Here is a 23,417-nt window from a genome sequence, read left to right as displayed (position 1 = left end):
AATCCGTCACAGACCACAGAGCAACATAGACCTACGCATGTGCATAAAGTTCAATTTCAGTTTTGACACTTCGGTGACGTGGCGTCCGAGTGACAGCTTTTGTGTTTGACACGGCGTCAGTTAACATAGTGTATAGGGAGCGTGCATAAACTGTAGGGGGCAGCACAGGAGACGTCAGATTTTTGGCGCGAGGCGTAAATGTGTAGTTTATGCTTCCAAAGTAGCCCACAAGATGGCAGCACTTGCTTTGGCGTGAAGTGTCAATGTACATGTTTATGGTTCCGATTCAGGCCACAAGATGACAGACCCTCCAACGCGCACGGTCCCTATACTATAGGTACAGCAGCTACGTAATCAATAGGAAGATAGAAAAGTTTAAAATTGAATGACAGTGTATAGGTATATTATAGGGAGGCAATGAAAAACAACATTAATTCTTATCGACCTCTATTATGTACAATAGAACGTTTTATGTTACAACAATAAATTATAATTAAACATATAGTTAGATAAACAACAGCCACATTTCCAACTAGCCCTGACAGAGTCTTGCGAGAGGAAGAGAGGTATAGACACTGTGAATGTCATCTCGCTTTGTATGGTAGGGCACAACACAGCGGATGTAATGAGGGCTATCGTTTTTTTGCTCACCAGTTGGCGCCTCTGTTGATGGTGGTCCAAAAGACTAAAGGCCCATTTACATGGTGCGAGTTTCTCGCCTCGACCATGCGATTATCGTAGCACTAGAAAAAACATGGCATCATGTAAACTATACGTACGATATCGTAGAAGTAGGGGCGATAATCTCCTCGCCTTTGATGATTGGATGTCTCCGTGTAAACAAAACATAAATGCGAGAATCGTATTTCGAGTTTATATGCTTTTCAGTCGTCATCATGAGTGCATTGCAAGAGACTGTTCTGATTGTGTCGGTACTTTATACGTTTTAAATTTTACTTTTACATTTTCATTTTCAAAACGCACAACAAATTTTTTCTTTGAATATAATAATAATAATAATAATAAAATGCTTTATTGTGCACACTACATGAAAAAAAGATACAGACATTGAGAAAAGATATAAATTGGTAGGTAACAACAGGCGGACTTATCGCTAAACAGCGATCTCTTCCAGCCAACCTTCAGATAGAGAGATGGCGAACGAAACGGTAGTTATCGGGTGGTGCAAAATAAAGAAAACAATAAAAATATAATATAATACATATACTACACATATATAGTTAAATTAGACTACATGTATTATTGTATACAAATATATATATATATAAACACATAGTATACATATATATATAAATGACAAAGGAAGCCATAATAACGACAAATAAATTAAAGGACAACAGGATCATAATGAGATAGACAAGTAATGATCTTTTAATAGGTTTTTAAAAATGGGGAGTGATTTAGCACGTCTAATATTAATGGGCAGATTATTCCAGAGCCGGACAGCACGAAAACTGAAAGAGTTGGTGTAAAATTTTGAACATATACATACATATAGGTACTTGAATTTAGCTAACTATTTCCCGCCAAGAGCCAATATTAAAATAAATGCAACTTAAATTATATTAAAATCATTAAATTAATTTGTTTTTGTTAAAAAAAAAAAAAAACATTTTTGTTAGAAGATATTATCGCTGACTGTACTTTTCTTTAACAGACAACTAATACTCATCGAGAGAATTTTAACCAACCCAAACACATCTAGGTTGCGTTGTTTTATAGAGTTCCCATGGCCACCTCCTGTGTCCATAATCAGACCAGTTCAATGGTACCATAATATTACATTGTCACATATGTATAGGAATTTTAAGCTCAATCAAATAATGGGAAGTGGGTTAAATTTGCAAGATTTGACCAGAACAAACATATTCAAACAAACAAACATTTACAAGTTAAATAAAAGCTCGTAAAAATATTGTTAGAAACAAGAAATATTATTACGAATATTATGTGACTGGCAAAACTCGTATGAAAATCGGTTCGGACCGATTCGTGCGATACTCGCACGTACGTGAAAAAATGTCATACGAGAACGAGTTTAGACGAGTCGAGAAATCGTAAGCAAATATCTCCCTAGAATGCGGCTCCTCGTGTAAACTATTTCGCCTGGCGATAATCTCCGTGCGAGTATCGAATGACATAATCGTAGGCGAGTTTATATTTCTCGCATTTTTAACATAAACGTAAACATTTTTATACGATACTCGCCTGGCGATTATTGCATACGATAATGTCATACGATTTCTCGCCCCAAAACGTGCGAGAAACTCGCACCATGTAAATGGGCCTTAAAGAACAGCTGTCAGTCATTGAAGTGACAAGTGACATTTCGAACTATGGAAAAGACCACCATCTACACTAGCGCCCCTAGCGGCGAAATCATACGCGTTAGCCCTCATTCCAGATCTAGAGCAGAACCCAGTACCTCCACCTTACAGAAAACCGCAGCCAAATAACACTAGACCCTACTCATAGTGTTGTGTTCCTGCCGGTAAGTAAGCTTGCCAGAGCTCAACGAGGGTGCGGAGTGTTAGGGTCGGCAACGCGCATGTAACACCTCTGGAGTTGTAGGCGTCCATAGGCTACGAAGACTGCTTACTATCAGGCAGGCCGACGCTTGTTTGCCACCGACGTAGTATAGATTACCCACTCACACATGTTCGTTTTTTTTTGACATTGTTTAAAATATACAATGTGACATTAGCCAGACAAAGAATGCTAGTAGCAGAAGTAGCTAAGCGGACGCGGTGAGCAAAATTATCTGCACACACTGGTGCATTGTAAATATTGTAATACAAAGTTAAAAAGTGGTGTATTCAAATCGGTTAGGCCCCCTTGCACCATTCCATTAACCCGGGTTAACTGGTTAAACTTGGAGTTACCAGTACATTTTTTAACACTTAACCCCGGTTTAACCGCTTAATCCCGGGTTAGTGGGATGGTGCAAGTGGGCCTTAAAGGGTCAAGCACGTGTTAAAGTTATAGTTTATATGTGGAGCATCTGTTATAGTTTTTTTCCCATCATCTGTGATTACTGGGACAGATGACAGATATGAATAAAATAAGTACTTCATCTGTATCTCCGCCGCCTTATCTGTGTCTTATCTTTATTACACGTTACATAATTAAGGACTATTTAGGATTCATCACCTGCTTAGCTAAAAAGAATTAAAATCAACAAAAAACTGTTGACATCCCCAAGATGTAAGGCACTGTATAGTATGCGGTCTATCTACTGAGCTCGTTCACTTACCTGTACTGACAATGGCATTCTGTTAAACAAAAGCCATTATTTCTTTTGTGCCTGAGCGCGTGGCCTTTGTGCCTGATCGCGTGGCTATTGTGTGGGAGCCTCAGGCACATAGGCCACGCGCTCAGGCACAAAAGACATAATGGCTTTTGTTTAACATAATGCCATTGTTAGTACGTAAGTGAACGAGCTCAGTAGAGATAGCGTTAACTATAACAATGATGTCGAAAGTGACTGATTGAACGTGATTTTTTTTTGCCGTTTATTGCGTAATGGTACGGAACCCTTCGTATTTTACTTTCTTTTAGATAATGATTCTTTTTGCTCTATATTTAATACAACACAACCGCGGTTTGAAGTTGTTTGAACCCACGAGTTTTGACCACTACATAAGAAAGGTTAAGAGAATAAAAGCATTTGCAGATAATTTTAAACTCCTTGTCCGCTTAGTTACTTCTCATGCTGTCTGTAGGATTCTTTATAGACAAACATGACAGCCAGAATGGCTATGACTTAAATAAATACAATGTTAACATTTATATACTCAAATGTACAATTTCATTGACGCAACACATATAAACAACAAAAATACCCAAATACGATACTAATATACTATAGATCTTATTTTATTTACAGTCTAGAATTCTTTATAAGACCATTAATCTATCAACATGATTCAAATATTACAGAAGACAAGAGAAAGAGATGACATCGACCTTCTGTTATTTGATTTTCTACCTTAACACAGTAATTATAAAGTCCATATTACAAGCAAATTGAGCGGCGTGTGTTAAAATATCAACTTAATTTGTTTAGTAGACTTATATTGACCGGGATATAGACCGTGATTACCTTTTGTATTATTTGTGTGTAATATCGGGAGCTCACAAATAATACAAAAGGTAATCACGGTCTATATCCCGGTCAATATAAGTCTAGTGAAACTAACCGTGAATCATTGAAAAACTTTAATTTGTTTAGGTTAAGGTAGAAAATTAAATATATAAATCTGTCAACCATAAACTAGAAGTAATTACCTGTTTGCTAGTTAGAGAATTTTATTCGTCTATAGTACAATATTTACAACTTTTAGGCAGGTATATCGTTTATGATACATAAGGTAGGTAATTTATTTAATACAGTTTAGTTTGGGTATTATTTCTGTGTAACTGAGGAAAAGAACCAGAGTTGAATTAGCTCCATGCATGAATTTATTTTTATTTTTGGATTCATAATTGATATCGTTGGAACACCGGAAATGATAAAAATACTTTTGTAAACCTTAACATTATTTTATTAAAAAATATTTAAAATGTTGAAAATTTTTGAGCGGTTGAAACGCTCATAATTTTTGGCGCGAATTCGACAGAGCGTGATGACGTCACACGTTGGGCGGCCCAACTGACGTTTGCTACTAATGACACTAATCTGTCGAACGCGTGACGTCACGTGGCGTTTCGAGCGTTTCGCTCACTAGCTTTTCGCGGGCAAATTTTTGTACTTTTTATTTATAATTTTAAGTAATTAAATGGTAATTTAAAAACGGAAATGCATTTGTAACATGATATAACGGTAACAAACACCCGAATAAAACATATTTCGTTCAAATATAAACTTCATGCATGAGGCTAATTAACCAAGGAATAATGGAATATATATCATTTAAGTGCTGAAACCTAATTTTCTTTTTTGTATAGTAACTGGTTTTGTTTGTAATATTGTTTAGTATAAACACGATCAAAACGGATCGTCGTAGAAGCTGGATTACAGTAGTACTTTTGGTGTTAGAGTTGAGCGATAGCAATTTAGCGAAACTTTCATGGGAGCATCGTTTGAAACTAAAGTTAGTTTATTAGATGTAGCAGCAACAGCATCCAGACATCAGCCAAGCCGGGTCAACTTCCAATTGTACGTAGGAGATTTTGTTCCAAAGGAGATTGGAAATTTTCCTCCCTTCCCCAAAATATGATGCCATACCGGAATGAGATGCGTGTACAGCCATAATACAGCGCGAAAGCGCATCATTTAGTATTTCCGGCACAGGAAGCTAGGATCAGGATGGAGGCAATAAAAGCCACTTTTAGGCCATTCTGGAAGTTTTGCTACTATATTGTTTAGGTAACGCGGGAACCAGTATTAGTTAGGATAATCCGGCTATAGTTTAAGTTAGGTCGTATCTACCGATTAGTAATTAGTCGGGCTCCCTTGGAGGGGCCTGGCTGAAGTAGGGCGCGGTGTCGGGCTGCAGCAGCGTGCGGCACACGGCGCACACGCGCGCGGGCGCACGGCGCGGGCCGGCGGGCACGGCGTGCGCGGCGCACGACGCGCAGTAGATGCGCCCGCAGTGCCGACAGTGCACCTGGAAACGTTTCAAAAATCATATGGATTCTTTGGGTACCGTTTAGAAACGTAAGGTCGAATCGGGACCACAATGCATCTGCGGCTTTCGGCACAGAATAAATAATAAGATGTACTCTCTAACAAAACGCGTCTATTACGACAGATATGACCGCTAGGTGGCGCATGCGCGTACGGGCGTCCGTTCCGTAGCGGTGCGCGGCTACTACTATGGCTAAACCTCAGAACTGGGGGCGGCCGCGTGTACTTGTAGCGGCGCGACGAAAACGCGGAGTGAGTCCCGCCTGCTTTCGGTGGCAAAAAATAAAACGCGATTTAATACAATCAAAAATAATTAAAATGTAATACGTGGTCGTTTTTTTAATTTTGCCCTTTTTTCTACTAAAAGACGATCACAATATTAAAATTACCTACCTACTTTTCCCGAACAAAGTTAAAATGAGTCCTCCTACTTTTTATGATTTATTCTTTATGTACAGTCAGCAGCAGAAGTTGATAAGCGGGCGAGGTGTTCACAATGACCTTGACACGCTCTTATTCTCTTAACAATAAAATCGCGTCAAGATAATTTTGAGCACCTCGCCCGCTTAACAACTGCTGATGCTGACTGTATATTAGAAATTATCTAATGTTCAATGATCAAATTTAACGTCCCGTGCCCCGGATACACTGGTTTTTTGGCCACCGAACCACGCGAGAATATCATTTCTGAACCACTGAAATGGATATAACATACCTTTTTCTTGCTATTGGGCAACTGCACGTGGCACGAGGGGCACTCGGAGACGTCCTCGTCGTGCTGCCACCGCACCTCCGTGTCCGCCTCGCGGATGCGTTGCAATTGCACCTACATACATAAAAACATGTTATTTCCTGGTTTACAATAACTACATTACAACTATCTTTCATGACAAATAATAATCCCTATGACAATTCCTTCCAATTTCTTCTGATTGAGCTTCATTTAAAAAAAACCGGCCAAGTGCGAGTCGGACTCGCGCACGAAGGGTTCCGTACCATTACGCAAAAAACGGCAAAAAAAATCAAGTTTGTTGTATGGGAACGGTTAAATAACTATTTTATTCTGTTTTTAGTACTTGTTGTTATAGCGACAACAGAAATACATCATCTGTGAAAATTTCAACTGTCTAACTATCACGGTTTATGAGATACAGCCTGGTGACAGACAGACGGACAGCGAAGTCTTAGTAATAGGGTCCCGTTTTTACCCTTTGAGTACGGAACCCTAAAAACGCCGTCGACAATGTTTGAGTCTGTGACAGACTTGAAGAGCATTGATACCTGTAGTGACTGTGAGAGGCGCACGAAGTCCTGCTGCACTTTCTCGCTGTTGTCTAAGTCTTGTTGAAGTGCCGCCACGCGTCCTTTTAATTCGGTACGCTCATCCAGTAGGCGTTTCTAAAGATAAAGTAAATTGACATTTTAATATAAATAATAATAAAGAAATAAAATCCCCGCTATCTTCAGTCACCCGTGAACATGATGCATGCAACTGCGTCGAAATATCGGGAGCTCATAAATAATATAAAAGGTAATCACGGTCTATATCCCGGTCAATATAAGTCTAGTGAAACTAACCGTGAATCATTCAAAACTCTAATAAAATGTTATTTATTCAGGTATAAACCCATTACATTGAAATAATAATTACATGCCAAATATTAAATTGAAATAATAAATAATATAAATAATATTAAACTAAATAAAATAGTAGATTAATATTGTCTTCGGTTACCGCGATAGTTACTCATGAAATAAAACTATGAAAACGGATTATATCGCGTATATTGAATTTATAATACATCCCGACGTTTCGAACCCTTTACAGCGTTCGTGGTAAACGGGTGACAGGAAAAATTACAAAGTGCAAAAATACCCACATACTAAAAATAATGAACAATCATAGACCTTAAAGTTTATAGTCTATAATTGTTCATTATTTTTAGTATGTGGGTATTTTTGCACTTTGTAATTTTTCCTCAGTCACCCGTTGACCACGAACGCTGTAAAGGGTTCGAAACGTCGGGATGTGTTATAAATTCAATATACGCGATATAATCCGTTTTCATAGTTTTATTTCAAAATAGTAGATTGTTTAATAACAGCATTAAGAACCCATTTTATCAACTACTTTCGTCATACCGATTTGAATGTTTAAACGTTTAGTATAGAATAACTGATCAAAATGTAAAGCACTCGATCTAAAACTATAAATGTGACGTTTTCAACCAAAAGGTACCACATTGTCTTTAGTCGATAAGGATGATTTCATATTGAAGTTATATGGAAATAGCGCCTTATTGGCAACTGACAATAAGTACCCTTTTTGTTGAGAATGGCACAAATAATAGGGTATTTTCCACATGTTGAATTTTATAACTAAATCTAGTTAAATAGATAGAAATGAGCAATTTATCACAATAAATTGATAACTTACCAGTTTAAAAAAAAAACTTCCAAATAGGAATAAAGTAATGGACTAATGGTACCTTATAAAGTATTTGATTCCTTACATTTTGTTAACCTTTTGGACGCCAATGATCGATATATACGCATCGTAGGTTCAACGCCAAAGACCGATCAATCGGTCATAGACCACAGAGCAACATAGACCTACGTGCATATGAATAAAGTTCAATTTAAGCTTTGACACTTCGGTGACGTAGCGTCTGGATGACAGCTTTGTGTTTGACACGGCGTCGAAAAGGTTAAAAGAAAATTTTTACGACACCAGTATAGGACTTCCGGTTCGAGCGCCATCTTGATAGTTAGCATCGTGATTAATTACTTTGTTTTTTGCTCATTAATATTGTTTAAAGTGTAATATCGATAGCTTATTATACAGTAAACTAATGTGGTAGTGTGCAGTGAATGGAGAATTAATTTTGAAGCGCGTTTAACCACCATCTTGGAGTCAACGGCCGGTAGTCCACGTGCTTCTTGTAAAGTCTAGCTATCGATATACAAGAGCTAACAAATCACCGTACACTGTCTTGTACAACCGTACAATTTTTGTCGTTTTTAAACCTCTTAATACCTTGATACTGGCGAAATAGTCCCACTGGGCTGAAGCCATAATTTTAAAAGAAGAAGGAGAAGACACCAGTATACATAAACGCAATATTTGAACGACAAATTCGCAATTTCCTTGTTTTCCACGGCTTCTAACTCTTGTAATGTAATGTCATTTTGTATGAAGCGTTTTGTCAGTAAACACTTGTGACTTTTGTATTGCTTTAAGACAATGGGTCCCATACAGACATTTGATCCTCAAAACAAACCTGATCAGCTGATACCATTCATAAAAAAATTTTAGAATACCCTATACCAACCTTACCAATGGTAAAGGTATTACGAATGAATGTGGAGGGAAGTATCGGGAGAGGAAAACCGAGGAAAAGGTAGATGGACTGTGTGAGAGATGATATGAAACGAATGCGAGCGAGTGATAAGATGACGGGCGAGAGAGAGGTATGGAAGAAAACGTCATGCTGCGCCGACCCCAAATGAATGGGATGGGGGTAAGCTAATGATGACCCAATACCAACCTTATCATCTAGCAACGCCGCGATTTGGTCGTTTGACGTCCGCAGTTTCCCTCCTAACTCCTGAAGCTGCTCGCGCTCAGTCGCCAGCCGGTCCAACTCCTCTCTGCAACACACAAAAAAAAAACATTTCATAAGAAGACTTAAATACTATTGGCAGTGTTATGCGGGATATTTGAGAAAAGTGTCAGGTACGTGACGCTATTTTTTAAAGATTTCTGATAAAGATAGGAAGCCGATATTTGAAATCATAAAGTTAGATAGCTTTAAATTCAACGGTATATAATATACATACATATAGTCACACCTATTTCCTGGAGGGGTAGGCAGAGACCACGGATTTCCACTTGCTACGATCCCGACATACCTCTTTCGCGTCCTTCACTTTCATAACATTCCTCATACACGCTCGCCGGTTTAGGGTGCTCTTGACCTGGCCTTTCTTCAGGATTTCCCCGATCTGATCAGAGAAAGTCCGCTGAGGTCCGCCCCTTCCAACTCCTGTTTCTACCTCTCCCTTATGGACTCTCTTTAATAGCCTTCTTTCACTCTTCTCTTCTTCTTTCTTCTTCGGTATATAATATAGATTTGTGTCCCCGACAAAGTAAACACTTTTGCGGAATTCCCCATGTCGTAGGTAACACAATAATAACAAAATTAATTTTGTATCGCGCAGAAACGTCTGCGAACGATGATATTAAGCTTAGAACCAAATTAAAAGTGGAAAAATTCACCGTCTTGTGTGGGACTTGAACCCACGACCACCGGATCCCACCCAAGACGGTGAATTTTTCCACTTTTTATTTGTTTCTAAGGTTAAAAGTAATAAAGTAAATGAGTGCAAAATATTTAACAACTGTAGTACTCTTTGTTTGTAACTAGATTGTCAAACTTTATCGATTGACAATGTATATCGCAAAATGTACAGGAATACATATGTAGTGTGGCAGCGCGTATAAAGATATTCGTCGGCAAGCCAAACCTAACACAACTGAACTGTTCTCTTAGGAGTGGAATAGTACATTTTACAACTAGTGTGAAAAGACATTTCACACGTGTTGTAAACGACGTTTTTTAATACAATTGCGAAAAAATAATAAATTAATATATCATTAGTAGAATTATACCACCAAACCAAACCAAAACCAAAAGTACCTATACAGCCCGCGATACTTGAGCTGCCGCAGCCCGCGATACCTTCATACTCGTGCGCGCCCCGGCCGCGGCCGCCGCGGGCCCGGCGCGGGTTGGTCAACGACGCCTCCTCATAACTCATGAGGCCCTGGTACCTGCTCCGCGCTAAATTACATTTTAACTGCGTTTCGAAAGTATAGTTTGGAACTAAAAAGTAAAAAGCACTAGTTCGAGAAATTGAGCTTCTCGCACGCTACGCAGCCACAAAAAGTACCACTTTTTGAGCAACTGTATTAAAAAGAAAATTTCATTGTTGTTTAATAATTGAGCAAATGGACGCCCCGCCACTGTTACGTATACTTAGTTGAATGTCAACGGTCGTGTGTAGTCCGAAGATGATGATGCTCTCCTGACCGATTTGTGCTCTAGAGTAGGCAATTTTTAATTCGCGTTATTAGCGTGTAGCTGATCCGCTCTCTGATGCGCCCTTAGGTGGCTCACGTACCCTATCTTCTTGCTAAATACTCGAGCGCATTGTAGGCACGTCAGCGCACCACCTACATAGTTGTAGGGAATCGAAGTTGGAAGGTCCGAAGAACTACTATGTTAACATAATTATTGTTTGTGACTGTAAGCTATCAGTCAGTAAAATCATATTTATATTTTAAAACGTATTCGGCTTGATATAGATCATATACTATCGTATACACGTTCCACTGCTGGGCACTTGCCTCCTAATGCACGAAGAGCGTTCCCATGCTGACACAAATGAGGTTTGGAATGACGGCTACCGTTTTTGTGCTCACCAGTTGGCGCCACTGTAGATGTAGGTCCAGAAAAACACAAATCAAACGTTTTAATATACACAAAGGTATTTTAACGTTTAAATGTGCCATTTTTTCAACCTGTTTAATTTTAAAATATTCAGATCAGTACGGTTTCACTCACTGTTATTTTTAGTCGCTTTTGGCGACATGTTACAGATTCGTCGGGAATCCTTCCTCAGGCACGAGTATCAGCTGCTTAATTTTGCATATATTTTGGTTGGCCCTTTTTTAAACCACTAACATTTATTGAGCTATACGAGTATCTATTGTTAATTAATCAAAGATGGACAAAGATTTACCACAATTATGAATAAGGAGTGAAAATTCTCGATAAAAAAAGATTGAAACCCCCAAAACTTCTATGCATTTGACATTTTGAAAGACCTCCATTTACACTAGCGCCTCTAGCGGCGAAATTAAACGCGGTAGCCCTCACTGCATATACATTGAACCGATGTGAGGTTTCCTCAATATGTTTTCCTTCACAGAATATCTAATGGTAAAAATCAAATGACCACCATCATCATCAATCAGATACCAGTTCCGGAAATTTACGACGGAACGAACTAGGGTTTGAACCCATAACGGGTTGGAAGGACCTATAATTTTCGTTTCCCAGATAATAATAAGTTGTTAGTCAGTAACGAAAGTTAGAAATAAATAAAAGAAAACAGGCAGTTTATTTTGATTGTATTAAGTATTATAAAAACATCTAAAAGTAAAAACAACAAAAATTAAAAGCTCTCATAATATTAGTATTTCATAATCCGGAATTGACAGTTTAAAATCTAGCAGCGACAAAAGCAGTCATACAAAAAAGCATAAAGGATAAAATCTAGACATTGTAAACATTGAAAACAACCTCAATACTTACCTACAAACTAATAAGTTTCATTATGCATGATATGGCAGCCAAAGTATTTAATACTTGACATCTCACTATGTGTAGTTATTAATAAAAAGCGTAAAAGTATTATGTCTAATATAAAGCACTGGTTTCATTCGCACCACAATAAGGCAACCTATTCTTTCTTCACAGCCTTTTCAATGTAGTCCTAATTTTTTCTTATAAAATATTTTTAATCACATAACTTGGTAATTTTTATGAGATTATCATTTGACAAATAAAAATGTTACACATATTTGTATTGCCTATATTAGATCGATAGTGTTAACGATACTAAGTGGAATACGAAAAAGTGCCGAGACGAAAAAAGTTGCAAAAATTTTTAAAATTCCCACTGACTCCACCTGACCTACATTCATAAGATTTAGCTTCATGAGATCTCTTTTTTGGAAGAAGAATATTAAGAAAGATTAAACCAACTTCGAAACAAAACACCCTCGGTTGCAGTGTTGGCCGAAATGTTAATGCAAAAACCATTAATCAGTGCAAATTGAACCGTAAACTATAACCGTCAGTCGCGGTTTATGGTTCAATTTGTACTGGTTAATGGTTAATTGCATTAACATTTCGGCCAACACTGCTCGGTTACTTACTAATCGTTCGCCGTCCAACTCTTCTCGCTATCATAACCTTGATGGTTCCTATCATTTCTTCTCAGATATTGAGTATTGAGGAGTATCACTTTAAGGGTACTTTTCACAATAAAATAATAGTTACTCCTACACTTAGAATTAATAAAGAATTAAAAAATCACAAAACTTCCGTGAGACACAGACATATTAAATATATTAATAACGGGTCACTCACGTGTTTTAACCATTAGCGAATGACGTAGTGAGTGTTGTGTGCAACCCATCATTTGACAATAATGCCGTAAACGAGGGTAGTTTCTCGCCCCCCACTGCCGCCACCGGCGCCCGCGCCGAGTCATCGGGCGCGGAGAGCTGCGGCCCGCAGTCTGCGCCGGTCCCTCACCGTCGACGCAAGCTCCTGATGACGCTCCTCGGTACGGAGTGAAACATGTCGAGCGTTTTCGACTTAAAACACGTGAGTGACCCGTTATTAATATATTTAATAAAAAAATCGGACGAGAATTCAATTCGCGGCCCACCAGCACTAACTGACCTATCAAGTGTCGGCAAGAGAGCGAGTCGAATGACTACGCACACAGCTACATAATTATAAAGTACTAATTGCAAAAATAATAATAAAACTAATGAGTGCACGATATAGCTCGAAGAAACTTTTAGGTCTATCTGCATTTGGCTGTTGAACTAGCTATCGGTACGAGAAACGGACACCTATTTCAAAAACCTGGTGACATTATATGGCATGTTATATTGTGTGCGTGACCTCAAACGTCGTGCCCACAGAAATAAATATACCATAGAAGACGCAAATGCATCTATTTCGCGTGTCCGAACCCCGACCAAGCGTCGAGGTTGACCGTCGCTCTTTACAGTCCACGCGCGTCAGTTGTTGCAGCCGGACGTCCGTGAAAACTTAAAAAATGCTTCGTGATAATTAACTGCAACAGCCCAAAAATTACTAGCACCCAAAGGCAAGAACATATTTCCTATCACAGATAAGTAATTTTAAAATTATATTATGCGTAAATTTTGTATGAAAAAGTCGGCACGCTTGGTTTCAATACAAATCGTGGTATTTGCGTCATCTAGCATATATATTAAATCTGTGGTCGTGCCAATAACTTTACGAAAATTTATTTATAAGAATAATACTTCACAAACACTTCATTTTATGGAATTGTATTTTAAATAAGTTATTGTGAAGAGGTAATGTACTATAATAATACGTTTAAACTTTTCATGCTTCTTCTTCTCCATTTTTTCTCTTCAAATCATAGTCCAATCTGCGGATATCTCTCTGGAGTCTAACTTGCCAAGCCTGTAAAAAAAAAGTTGAGTAGTTGATACTACTTTAACTAATAACTTTAGCTTCACAATACGGTTAATTTATAATTCCTTGACGATACAGATTTCTTTTACCCGTATGTGAATTTAATACGCATTCTAAAAATAAAAATCCTTTCATAAAAACCCTTCTCATAGAAAGCCGGCACCTTAGTCTTTGGACGATCGCAACTATATTTATAAGTATACGAGGAGTGAGGGATGAAGACTGTGACACGTTCTTATGACTCTACAAATAAGATCGTGTCAGATATTTTTGTGACCTTCGTTGTGGTAACGTATTAATGCAGATAACCGTACTAATTTCATCCATCCACTCAAAAAATATTTAGTAGAAAATATATCGAACAAAAGAGTCATGAAATGCAATCATGCATATAAAGCAAAGGTGATATAAGCAGCTTTTAATGACTATATCTTATATTAAATATAAATGTGGTATCTTAATATGTAACTCTAAAATTACTTACTTCATTATAAAAAATGAAATCACTTTTCACTGTAATTATGTCACGAAACACGCACGATACCAGAAAAGGTGAACATCAAACATTCAAATGCTAGAAGCAAATTGTTAGTAGTGGATGATTTGTTTAGTACATATAATACAACATATATTATACACATTATACACATATAACTTTCACAGTACAAAACTTTCCTTCTCCAAAAAACTTTTCACCTTACAATATTTTTTGGAAACTAAGAATATAAACAAGTGAGTTAAATTAAACCGTAAATTTAATTTAATGTATACATAATATTGCCTTCGGTTACCGCGATAGTTACTCATGAAATAAAATAAATTAATTAAAAAATTAAAAACACGACTGCGGAATTTTAAGCGAACTGAAAAGCTAAAAATAATTTTGATGTTACTTACATAACTTTATAAATTTAAATTGGAATATAAATGTACACTTACGGTCATTTATAGTTAATACAAAGGTTTATGCACATTTATGACGTGACTGTCCCTGTGTATTTTATTTCGATTGCAGTCGGGGGACCTTTTGAATGGGAAAATGCACTACATCAAGGTCCCCCGACTGCAATCGAAATAAAATACACAGGGACAGTCACGTCATAAATGTGCATAAACCTTTGTATTAACTATAAATGACCGTAAGTGTACATTTATATTCCAATTGAAATTTATAAAGTTATGTAAGTAACATCAAAATTATTTTTAGCTTTTCAGTTCGCTTAAAATTCCGCAGTCGTGTTTTTAATTTTTTAATTAATTTATTTTATTTTATTCATTTTAGTGACAAAACGAACTAAAACTATGATTTATAAAAAAATCCAGGCAATTTTTAAATGTGGATATTAAATTTGACCTTTTAATTAGCTCAACGTTCCGGAATCGAAATATATACGGTCATCTTTTCTGTGGGCAATATGTTCACGGTTTGGGACATTTCACATCTTTATCTTTACATAAGTACAGCTTTTAAGAAGTAGTAGTAGTTTTGAATGTTAGAGGCTCAAGATCAGGAAAGACTCATAGTCTCATAAATTTAATTTTTACTAAAAAAGATTTTTATTAAATTATCTTTGACCGCTTTGACTCGACGTTGGTGCGGCCCACGCATGGCCTTCGGCAAAATAGCAGGTTGATAGAGTTAGACAAAGATAAGTATGCAGCGATTTTGATTGTCCAGACTGTGCAAGTATTATTTTAAATGGGAAATTTCTATGAAATTATGACGTATAATTAACACTTGCATACTTGCACAAGTCAGAAGCTCAGCGTAGTGCCGAAGGCCCAAAACTTCCAAGAGAGACGCGCTTCTATGAAAAGCCTAAGGCCAAGCTGCAGGAGGTTAGTGCTGAAACACAAAACCATTGTACAAGTATAGAAATGCGTAAGACTTATAACTATGCAAAGGCCGAAGGCCGAGCTCCACGAGTCCCGCAGCTCGGTCTTTAAGCGCGCCTTCGTTATTAAGATACTAGGGGAAATTGCAGGAAGCGTGTACCTCTTGGACACTCCGGGCCTTCGGCCCTAGGTGGAGCGCGGCCTACGGCCCTCGCAGTTAGACACTTGTAACATTGTTCTGTGTTTGAATACTAAAAGTGCGCTACTCTCGAACACGAACGCTTCGGGCCTGCGGCCTTCGCATTTAGATACTTGTACTATAATAATGTTCTATGTCTGAATACTAAATAAAAGAAAGGCGCGTCTTTCTCGCACTCTTCGGGCGTTCGGCTATGTGCGTAGGATAAATTACAGCAAGCTTGTATAGTCAAGTGGGTTAACTGGGGACAGGTGGGATAACATTACTAACTTACTTACTACTTGCTTGGTTGGCGCGATGACCCAAAATGAGTCTTGGCCTCCGACACAAGAGCAAGCTATTTTTGCCCTGTCCTGTGCGGATTCACGCCAGCTTTCACTGACGTCGAGCTATAACATTAGAGAAAGGAAATATGTCCCAATTATAGTTTACTTTTACATTCTTTGAGTCATGTTTTAACAGTCTCAGGGTAGATTTTTTTATCTAATTCAATTAGAACATATTAATATTGTCTTCGGTTACCGCGATGGTTACTCATGAAATAAAATTATGAAAACGGATTATATCATATATTAAAAAAAATCTACAATAGTTACCCGTTACCCCATCTGTCCTCAGTTACCCTACTTGACGGTACCTGTCGGACGCTCCAGGCTTTCGGCTCTACGTGGAGCTCGGCTTTCGCATTTAGACAATTTTACTATTGTTGTGTTTGAGCACTACACTTGGTTTTCGGCCTTTGCAATTCAGATACTAGGGGCAAGTTGCGGAAAACGCGCACTCCGGCCCTACGGGGATTTCAAACTTCGGCCTTTGAATTTAAACATCAAATTATTAAAGGCTACATCCAATCTCTCGGACGCTTCGGCACTTTTATTAAGTCCTTAGATTAATACACAGTCGACTTCATGTCGCGAGCTTTCTACAATACATGTTAAATGAACATACACATAGTATAAACATTGTGACTTAAACACTTTTCACAATCATGAAAATTCGGTTAGTACTAAAGCTAATATGAAATGGAGTTAGTAGGTTTTCTGTGGTACCTATGTGGCACCTATGCACGAGTTCAAACAAAATCTGTTTTTTTTTTTCCTTTACAACCGGGTTAAATCAGTAGACAAGTAAAAATTTATAAGTAATACGAATATCATTGTTTAAATCGAAGTTCACACAAATTTTAGATTTCAAATATTTCAATAGCGCGATTTTAAAATCTTAGTGTTTAGTTTCAAAATTTACATTATACCATATTATCTTTTTATGTACGTATATTTTTATGATCAGCGGTAGAATTCTTTTAAATTTAAGACGTCACTAAATAAGATAGAAGGATTTAATTTCTTAACATATTTTAAAAATCCTTATTGTACTAAAGTAAGAATCAAACGCATATGTTGCATATATATTTCGAATCGTCTCTCAAAGCTCTTCATTTTGATACCCCACTCGATAAGTTTGCAAGATTTTTTTTTCCAAATGTCGCGCGTTATTGTGTATTACGTCCGCCATGTTGTTTTTATAATGACGTCACATAGCCTATGTCACCCGGGATGACGTAAGGATTCTAATGATATATCATACATCTAAATCGGTTAAGGCATTCAGAAGTTATGGTGGAATAAAGAAACTCACATACATATATATATACATATCTACATACAAACATGAACGCTGAAAACATTACACTCTTTTTTTTTGGGCAGTCGTGTAATAAAACTATGAAAACGGATTATCCTCTTGGTCCTTTATCAGATGGACTACAGGATCCCAAGCTGTTAGTCCATCTGATAAAGGAGCAAGCGAGACATAGACTGTGAGACTTTAGTGTTGGATGATGCTGGACATTCTGAGTATAATATGTTTTGAAAAGATGTGTCCCGCCGAGTTTGTTGCCGGTCCCATATTGGGATACCCTCCTACAATTTAGGAGGGAATTAAATCTTCTCGGGTCCGTGGTGTAGGGTTGGAGCCGGCGTAGTTTTTTTATCGCGTATAAATATATATCTTTACTTGAAAATAATTGTAGTGTATAACTAGCCTTATGAACCGTTTTTGCATGTACAACCAGCCTTAATGTTTGTAGTCTATGATTGTTCATTATTTTAGTATGTGGGTATTTTTGCACTTTGTAATTTTTCCTCAGTCACCCGTTGACCACGAACGCTGTAAAGGGTTCGAAACCTCGGGATGTATTATAAATTCAATGTACGCGATATAATCCGTTTTCATAGTTTTATTTAATGTATACAATTTTTTAAGGAATCTAAGATTCCTTAGATATGTTTTTTTTTGTTGAGACATAAAAAACAGACAATATTTAGTGAAATACACTCAAAAATGTATAAGATCTCCAAAGCGTCATGTATACACTTCAGCCTCGCGGCTGCAAGCGGTTTGACCGAGCTGTGTACCCGGGCACACATAGTTGGTGTGTCACCAGGCCAGGAGCTCCTAGCACCCGATCGGCAGACCAGCTTCTCTGGTTTCTTATCCAGGTGACACTGGTGACGTGGTGGTGACATACCTGGTGTGTCGCAGGGCGCTCCTGGTCTCCTTCTGGTGGAACTGTTGGCTCTGCTCCAGCAGTTGTGCTCGGCCGTAAGTGCCTCCTCTCGTCCGGTCTGCACGCAGATCAGCTTCTTCCCTAGATGTGCCTGTTGCCATACCTGGTGTGCCGCAGAGAACTCCTGGTCTCCTGCAGCTCATCCTCCTGCCGGTGGAACTGCTGGCTCTGCTCCAGCAGTTGTGCTCGTAGATCGCGCTCGGCCGTAAGTGCCTCTTCTCGTCCGATCTGCACGCAGATCAGCTTCTTCCCTAGCTGTGCCTGGTGCCATACCTGGTGTGGTGCCGCAGAGCACTCCTGGTCTCCTGCAGCTCATCCTCCTGCCGGTGGAACTGCTGGCTGTGCTCCAGCAGTTGTGCTCGTAGATCGCGCTCGGCCGTAAGTGCCTCCTCTCGTCTGATCTGCACGCAGATCAGCTTCTTCCCTAGCTGTGCCTGGTGCCATACCTGGTGTGCCGCAGAGCACTCCTGGTCTCCTGCAGCTCATCCTCCTGCCGGTGGAACTGCTGGCTCTGCTCCAGCAGTTGTGCTCGTAGATCGCGCTCGGCCGTAAGTGCCTCCTCTCGTCTGATCTGCACGCAGATCAGCTTTTTCCCTAGCTGTGCCTGGTGCCATACCTGGTGTGCCGCAGAGCACTCCTGGTCTCCTGCAGCTCATCCTCCTGCCGGTGGAACTGCTGGCTCTGCTCCAGCAGTTGTGCTCGTAGATCGCGCTCGGCCGTAAGTGCCTCCTCTCGTCTGATCTGCACGCAGATCAGCTTTTTCCCTAGCTGTGCCTGGTGCCATACCTGGTGTGCCGCAGAGCACTCCTGGTCTCCTGCAGCTCATCCTCCTGCCGGTGGAACTGCTGGCTCTGCTCCAGCAGTTGTGCTCGTAGATCGCGCTCGGCCGTAAGTGCCTCCTCTCTTCCGATCTGCACGCAGATCAGCTTCTCGCGCAGTTCAAGGCTGTACAGTTGCAGCTCCTGAGAATGAAAATGACTTTGAAATTTGACTTATGACTTCTTTAGGAACTTTAATGGACCACAAAATCTGGTTACGTTTTTTGGATATCAACATTACAAAAAAAAAACATCGAAGAGCAAAACAGTAGAAGCAGAGTAATCATTTGCTCTGATATTTTGTACTACTTAGATCATATGCGTCTATCATTCAAAAAAAATGTTGAGATACAACAAAAAGGGGCAGCTGTATCTATATTCCATGCCTAACGCATTTCAGCTGAATCTCAATCACAATATCACATTTTAACTCCATCGTGATTGAATGCATAAATTCCGCAAATCTGCACTTTCAGCATTCAGACGACGACGGCCGATCGTAAAATCAGGCAGATCATGTAGTTTGTAGGCATATCGTGAATCGTGAAAATCATTTTATCGTTAGTCGACGGAGCCTGCTCCTATTTCTGAACAGTTTGCACTTCGGGCAACTGAAGCAACCTAACGAACCTATCCTACCTATCTATTGGTTTATCAGAACTCACACACACACACACACACACAAACTCTAAGAACATATTAAATTTCTTTCTAAAAAAAATTTGTGTTATTTTGGTTTTGTGTTTGTGTTGTGGTTTTATTTAGGTTTATTACCATTACACAGGAACTTTACGATCGGCCTGATTTTACTATCGGCCGCCGATATACAAAATGTGTCTTACGTCGACGCTGTCGGGCAGGTCGATGAACTCGTTCTGCATCTCCTCGGCCCGCTTCGTGAAGCGCCCCACCAGCATGGCGTTGTCGCGCTCAAGACTGCAATCAAAATATATCACTTAGTAACTTACCATTGATTACCTGTGCCCTGTTTATCAAAAGCTTGTAGCTTGTAATCCAAGCGGAACTCACTTTCTGACAGCTTTTGTTAGAAAGGGACTTCCACTTGTATTAATTATATAACAATTCAAGTCTTGGAGACCCTTTACATCTCAAAATAATTTGATGATCTTTTTTATTATTATATACATTTTATCTCTGACACCTAGAGACTTTTAAATCTCTAAACAATGTTAGTACTTCTGTTGTTTGTATATTTTTTATTAGCTTTTTTTGTGTAATTTGACATTTATATTTATGTAATTGTTGTTTTTTTGTAATTTTGGGTTAATTTTATTGTTTGTAAAAAATTACATGTAAAAGTGCCCCTGTGGCCTATTTGCTGAATAAATGTTTGATGTTGATGTTATTATAAGCTACAAGTTTTTGATAAACAGGGCACTGGTAGTATGCACGATTGTTAAATGTGATCTGTAAAATTTGCTTATACCAATAAAGTTTTGTATTCTGTTTCATTTATCAATCTTATCATACGAAGTCTCAAGGGGGGTTCAGGGAAATCCCGCAAGAGTGAATGTCTACTCTATTTTAAGTGCAAAAAAGCGTTAAATAAGTACCTACTTTAATAACTTCGTAGACTTGGTCTTTGGGATTAGAGCAGACTTAAATGGACTTATTTCGATGAGTGTTTTTTTTTTACATGAAATCCAACTCCCTTGTCTAGCTATGTTTGAATAGAAATCGATCCAGCAGTTTAAAAAGTATCAGCTTTTTTCTAAAATGATGTATGTAAGGCTTTTTTGGCATATAGCATTGGGTTTTTATTTATATAATAGGAAATATTACGCGAAACTGCGCAGGGGGCGCCATCACTACAATCTGAGGGTCTATCACAAAACAAGAAAATCTAAATTTCGTTATCTAACATCTCTGTCATTTTTGCATATTCGAGCGAAAAAGAGGCAGATAGCGAAATTTAGGATTCGCATTTCCCGGTAAGTTGTCTGCAAACATACCGCCTTGGTGCATCAATGTCATGTTTTATTATCTCTGAAAACTTGTCAAAAAAACAGTTAAAGGCACAGTATATATAAGTTACTCACTCTGGTGGCAGAACATTGCAGTAATATCCCCTATTATTCCGAAGCCCTTTTCTAGGCTAAATAAGAAACAATGATTATTTTTACCTGTCCATTTTCCTCTGTAACTCTTCTCTCTCCACAGTCAAACTAGTAAGTTGTTCTAAGGCCCTCTCTGAGGCTTCTTTGGCCGCGGCGGAGCGCGCTCTTAACGCTGTCTTTGGGGACTCTAAAACCTTCTTCAGCTATTCTAGTAGGGCTGAACTAGGTGATTGGATGGCATTTATGCCAGCCTGGTTAACTAGGAAATGTGTCTTACCTGTCCAGTTTCCTCTGTAACTCTTCTCTCTCCACAGTCAAATTAGTGACTTGTTCTAAGGCCCTCTCTGAGGCTTGTTTGGCCGCGACGGCACGGGCTTCTAACGCTGTCTTAGAGGACTCTACAGCCTTCTTTAGCTCCTCAAGTAGGGCTGTGCTGGAGCTCCGTTCGGTGTGCCACGAGCGAATGGTCTCGTCGTGGATGGAGCGGGCGCCTTCGAGTTCCTCGGTTGCCTGCATGTAATGGCATTATTGCAATTTTGTTATGTTATTTATTTTCAGAAGATCTATGGATCCTAATTAGCTGCATGTTTTTTTTTTTAAATTTTGTAATCATAATTTATATCGTTTGAAGACCGGAAAAAATTAAATACTTTTGTAAATCTTCATATGACTTTATTAAAAAATATTGAACATGTGGAAAAGTTTTGAGCGGTTGAAACGCTCATAATTTTTGGCGCGAATGCAACAGAGCGTGATGACGTCACACGTTGGACGGTTCAACTGACGTTTGGTACTAATGACACTTATGTGAACATTGTGAACTAATCTGTCGAACGCGTGACGTCACGTGACGTTTCGCGCGTTTCGCTCACTAGCTTTTCGCGGGCAAATTTTTGTACTATTTATGTATTAATTTAAATGGAAATGCATTTGTAACATAATATAACGGTAACAAACATCCAAATAAAAAATATTTCGTTTAAATATAAACTTTATGCATGAGGCAAATTAGGTCGCGATTTGGACGCACGAACCACCGCTCTCGCCGCCAGCCACCGAGCGACTCAATCATAATGGATTGAATGAATCTGTTTTGGGCAAGGGCCCGACACTCTTTGATAGAGATAGATAGTCTTATTGCGATTCCTATAAGAGGAAAGAGAAAATAGTGCCATGCTTTGTCCTTAATCACCGACCGGGTGACATTTTTTTTTTTTTTTTTTTATGTGATGTTCAGCAAACGAGCAGACGAGCCGCCTGATGGGAAGCAGTCATCGTCGCCCATGGACGTAAGCAACATCACAGGAGCCACTTAAGCATTGCCGACCCTTGAGAACCCTAAATACCCGCTTCTTGAAGAATCCCATGTCGTAGCACAAAGGAAATACCTCAGGAGGCAACTCATTCCACATTCTGCACGTTCTGGGAAGAAACGAGCGGGATGCCCGCTTATTCATGGTGTGCCATGTGTCTAAGAAGTGAGGATGAGCTTTGCTCCTTTGGCGGGAGGTGCGGTGATAGAAACGAGACGATGGCACCAGATCAAAAAGTTCTTCGGAACATTCCCCATTGTACAGACGGTAGAACATGCAAAGAGAGCCAACGTCTCTCCGAAGACTAAGAGGTTCTAAGCCGTCAGTAAGTTCGGAATTGCCGACAATACGAACTGCCCGACGTTGGATGGAGTCAAGGGGAAGGAGCTGGTATTGTGGAGCGCCAGACCAGAGATGAGAACAGTACTCCATATGGGGTAGGAGGCAAAATACCGAAATTTATAACAGTGAAATAGAAAAAATCCTATGCTGCCCAAATTTTATATGAATATTCTTTCTCTTACGCTCGCTCGGTGCCGCGTCTATACTATACTATGTCTATGGTTTTGGGCGATACGAGCGTACATCCAGACCGCGGCCTAAGAGAAAAAATGTCCGAAG

General features: G+C 38.9%; 1 protein-coding gene across 1 annotated transcript in view; it reads right to left on the bottom strand.

Moving 5' to 3' along the window:
• Window positions 1–2,316: 2,316 nt before the first annotated feature.
• Window positions 2,317–23,417, bottom strand: part of LOC134746327 (rab GTPase-binding effector protein 1) — a 33,713-nt gene continuing 12,612 nt past the window's right edge. Inside the window, exons 9-15 of the mRNA XM_063680723.1 lie at window positions 21,761–21,993; window positions 20,248–20,341; window positions 19,374–19,549; window positions 9,199–9,301; window positions 6,932–7,048; window positions 6,366–6,476; window positions 2,317–5,630 (exon numbers count right to left, since the gene is read on the bottom strand). Coding sequence (XP_063536793.1) covers window positions 5,463–5,630; window positions 6,366–6,476; window positions 6,932–7,048; window positions 9,199–9,301; window positions 19,374–19,549; window positions 20,248–20,341; window positions 21,761–21,993 — 1,002 coding nt within the window. The 3' untranslated portion in view covers window positions 2,317–5,462. The remainder of the gene's footprint in view (window positions 5,631–6,365; window positions 6,477–6,931; window positions 7,049–9,198; window positions 9,302–19,373; window positions 19,550–20,247; window positions 20,342–21,760; window positions 21,994–23,417) is intronic.

This window comes from Cydia strobilella, chromosome 12 (genome assembly GCF_947568885.1).
Source record: "Cydia strobilella chromosome 12, ilCydStro3.1, whole genome shotgun sequence".
NCBI lineage: Eukaryota > Metazoa > Arthropoda > Insecta > Lepidoptera > Tortricidae > Cydia > Cydia strobilella.
Note: the sequence above shows the minus strand (reverse complement) of the source record. Positions and strands in the feature narration are given on the sequence as shown.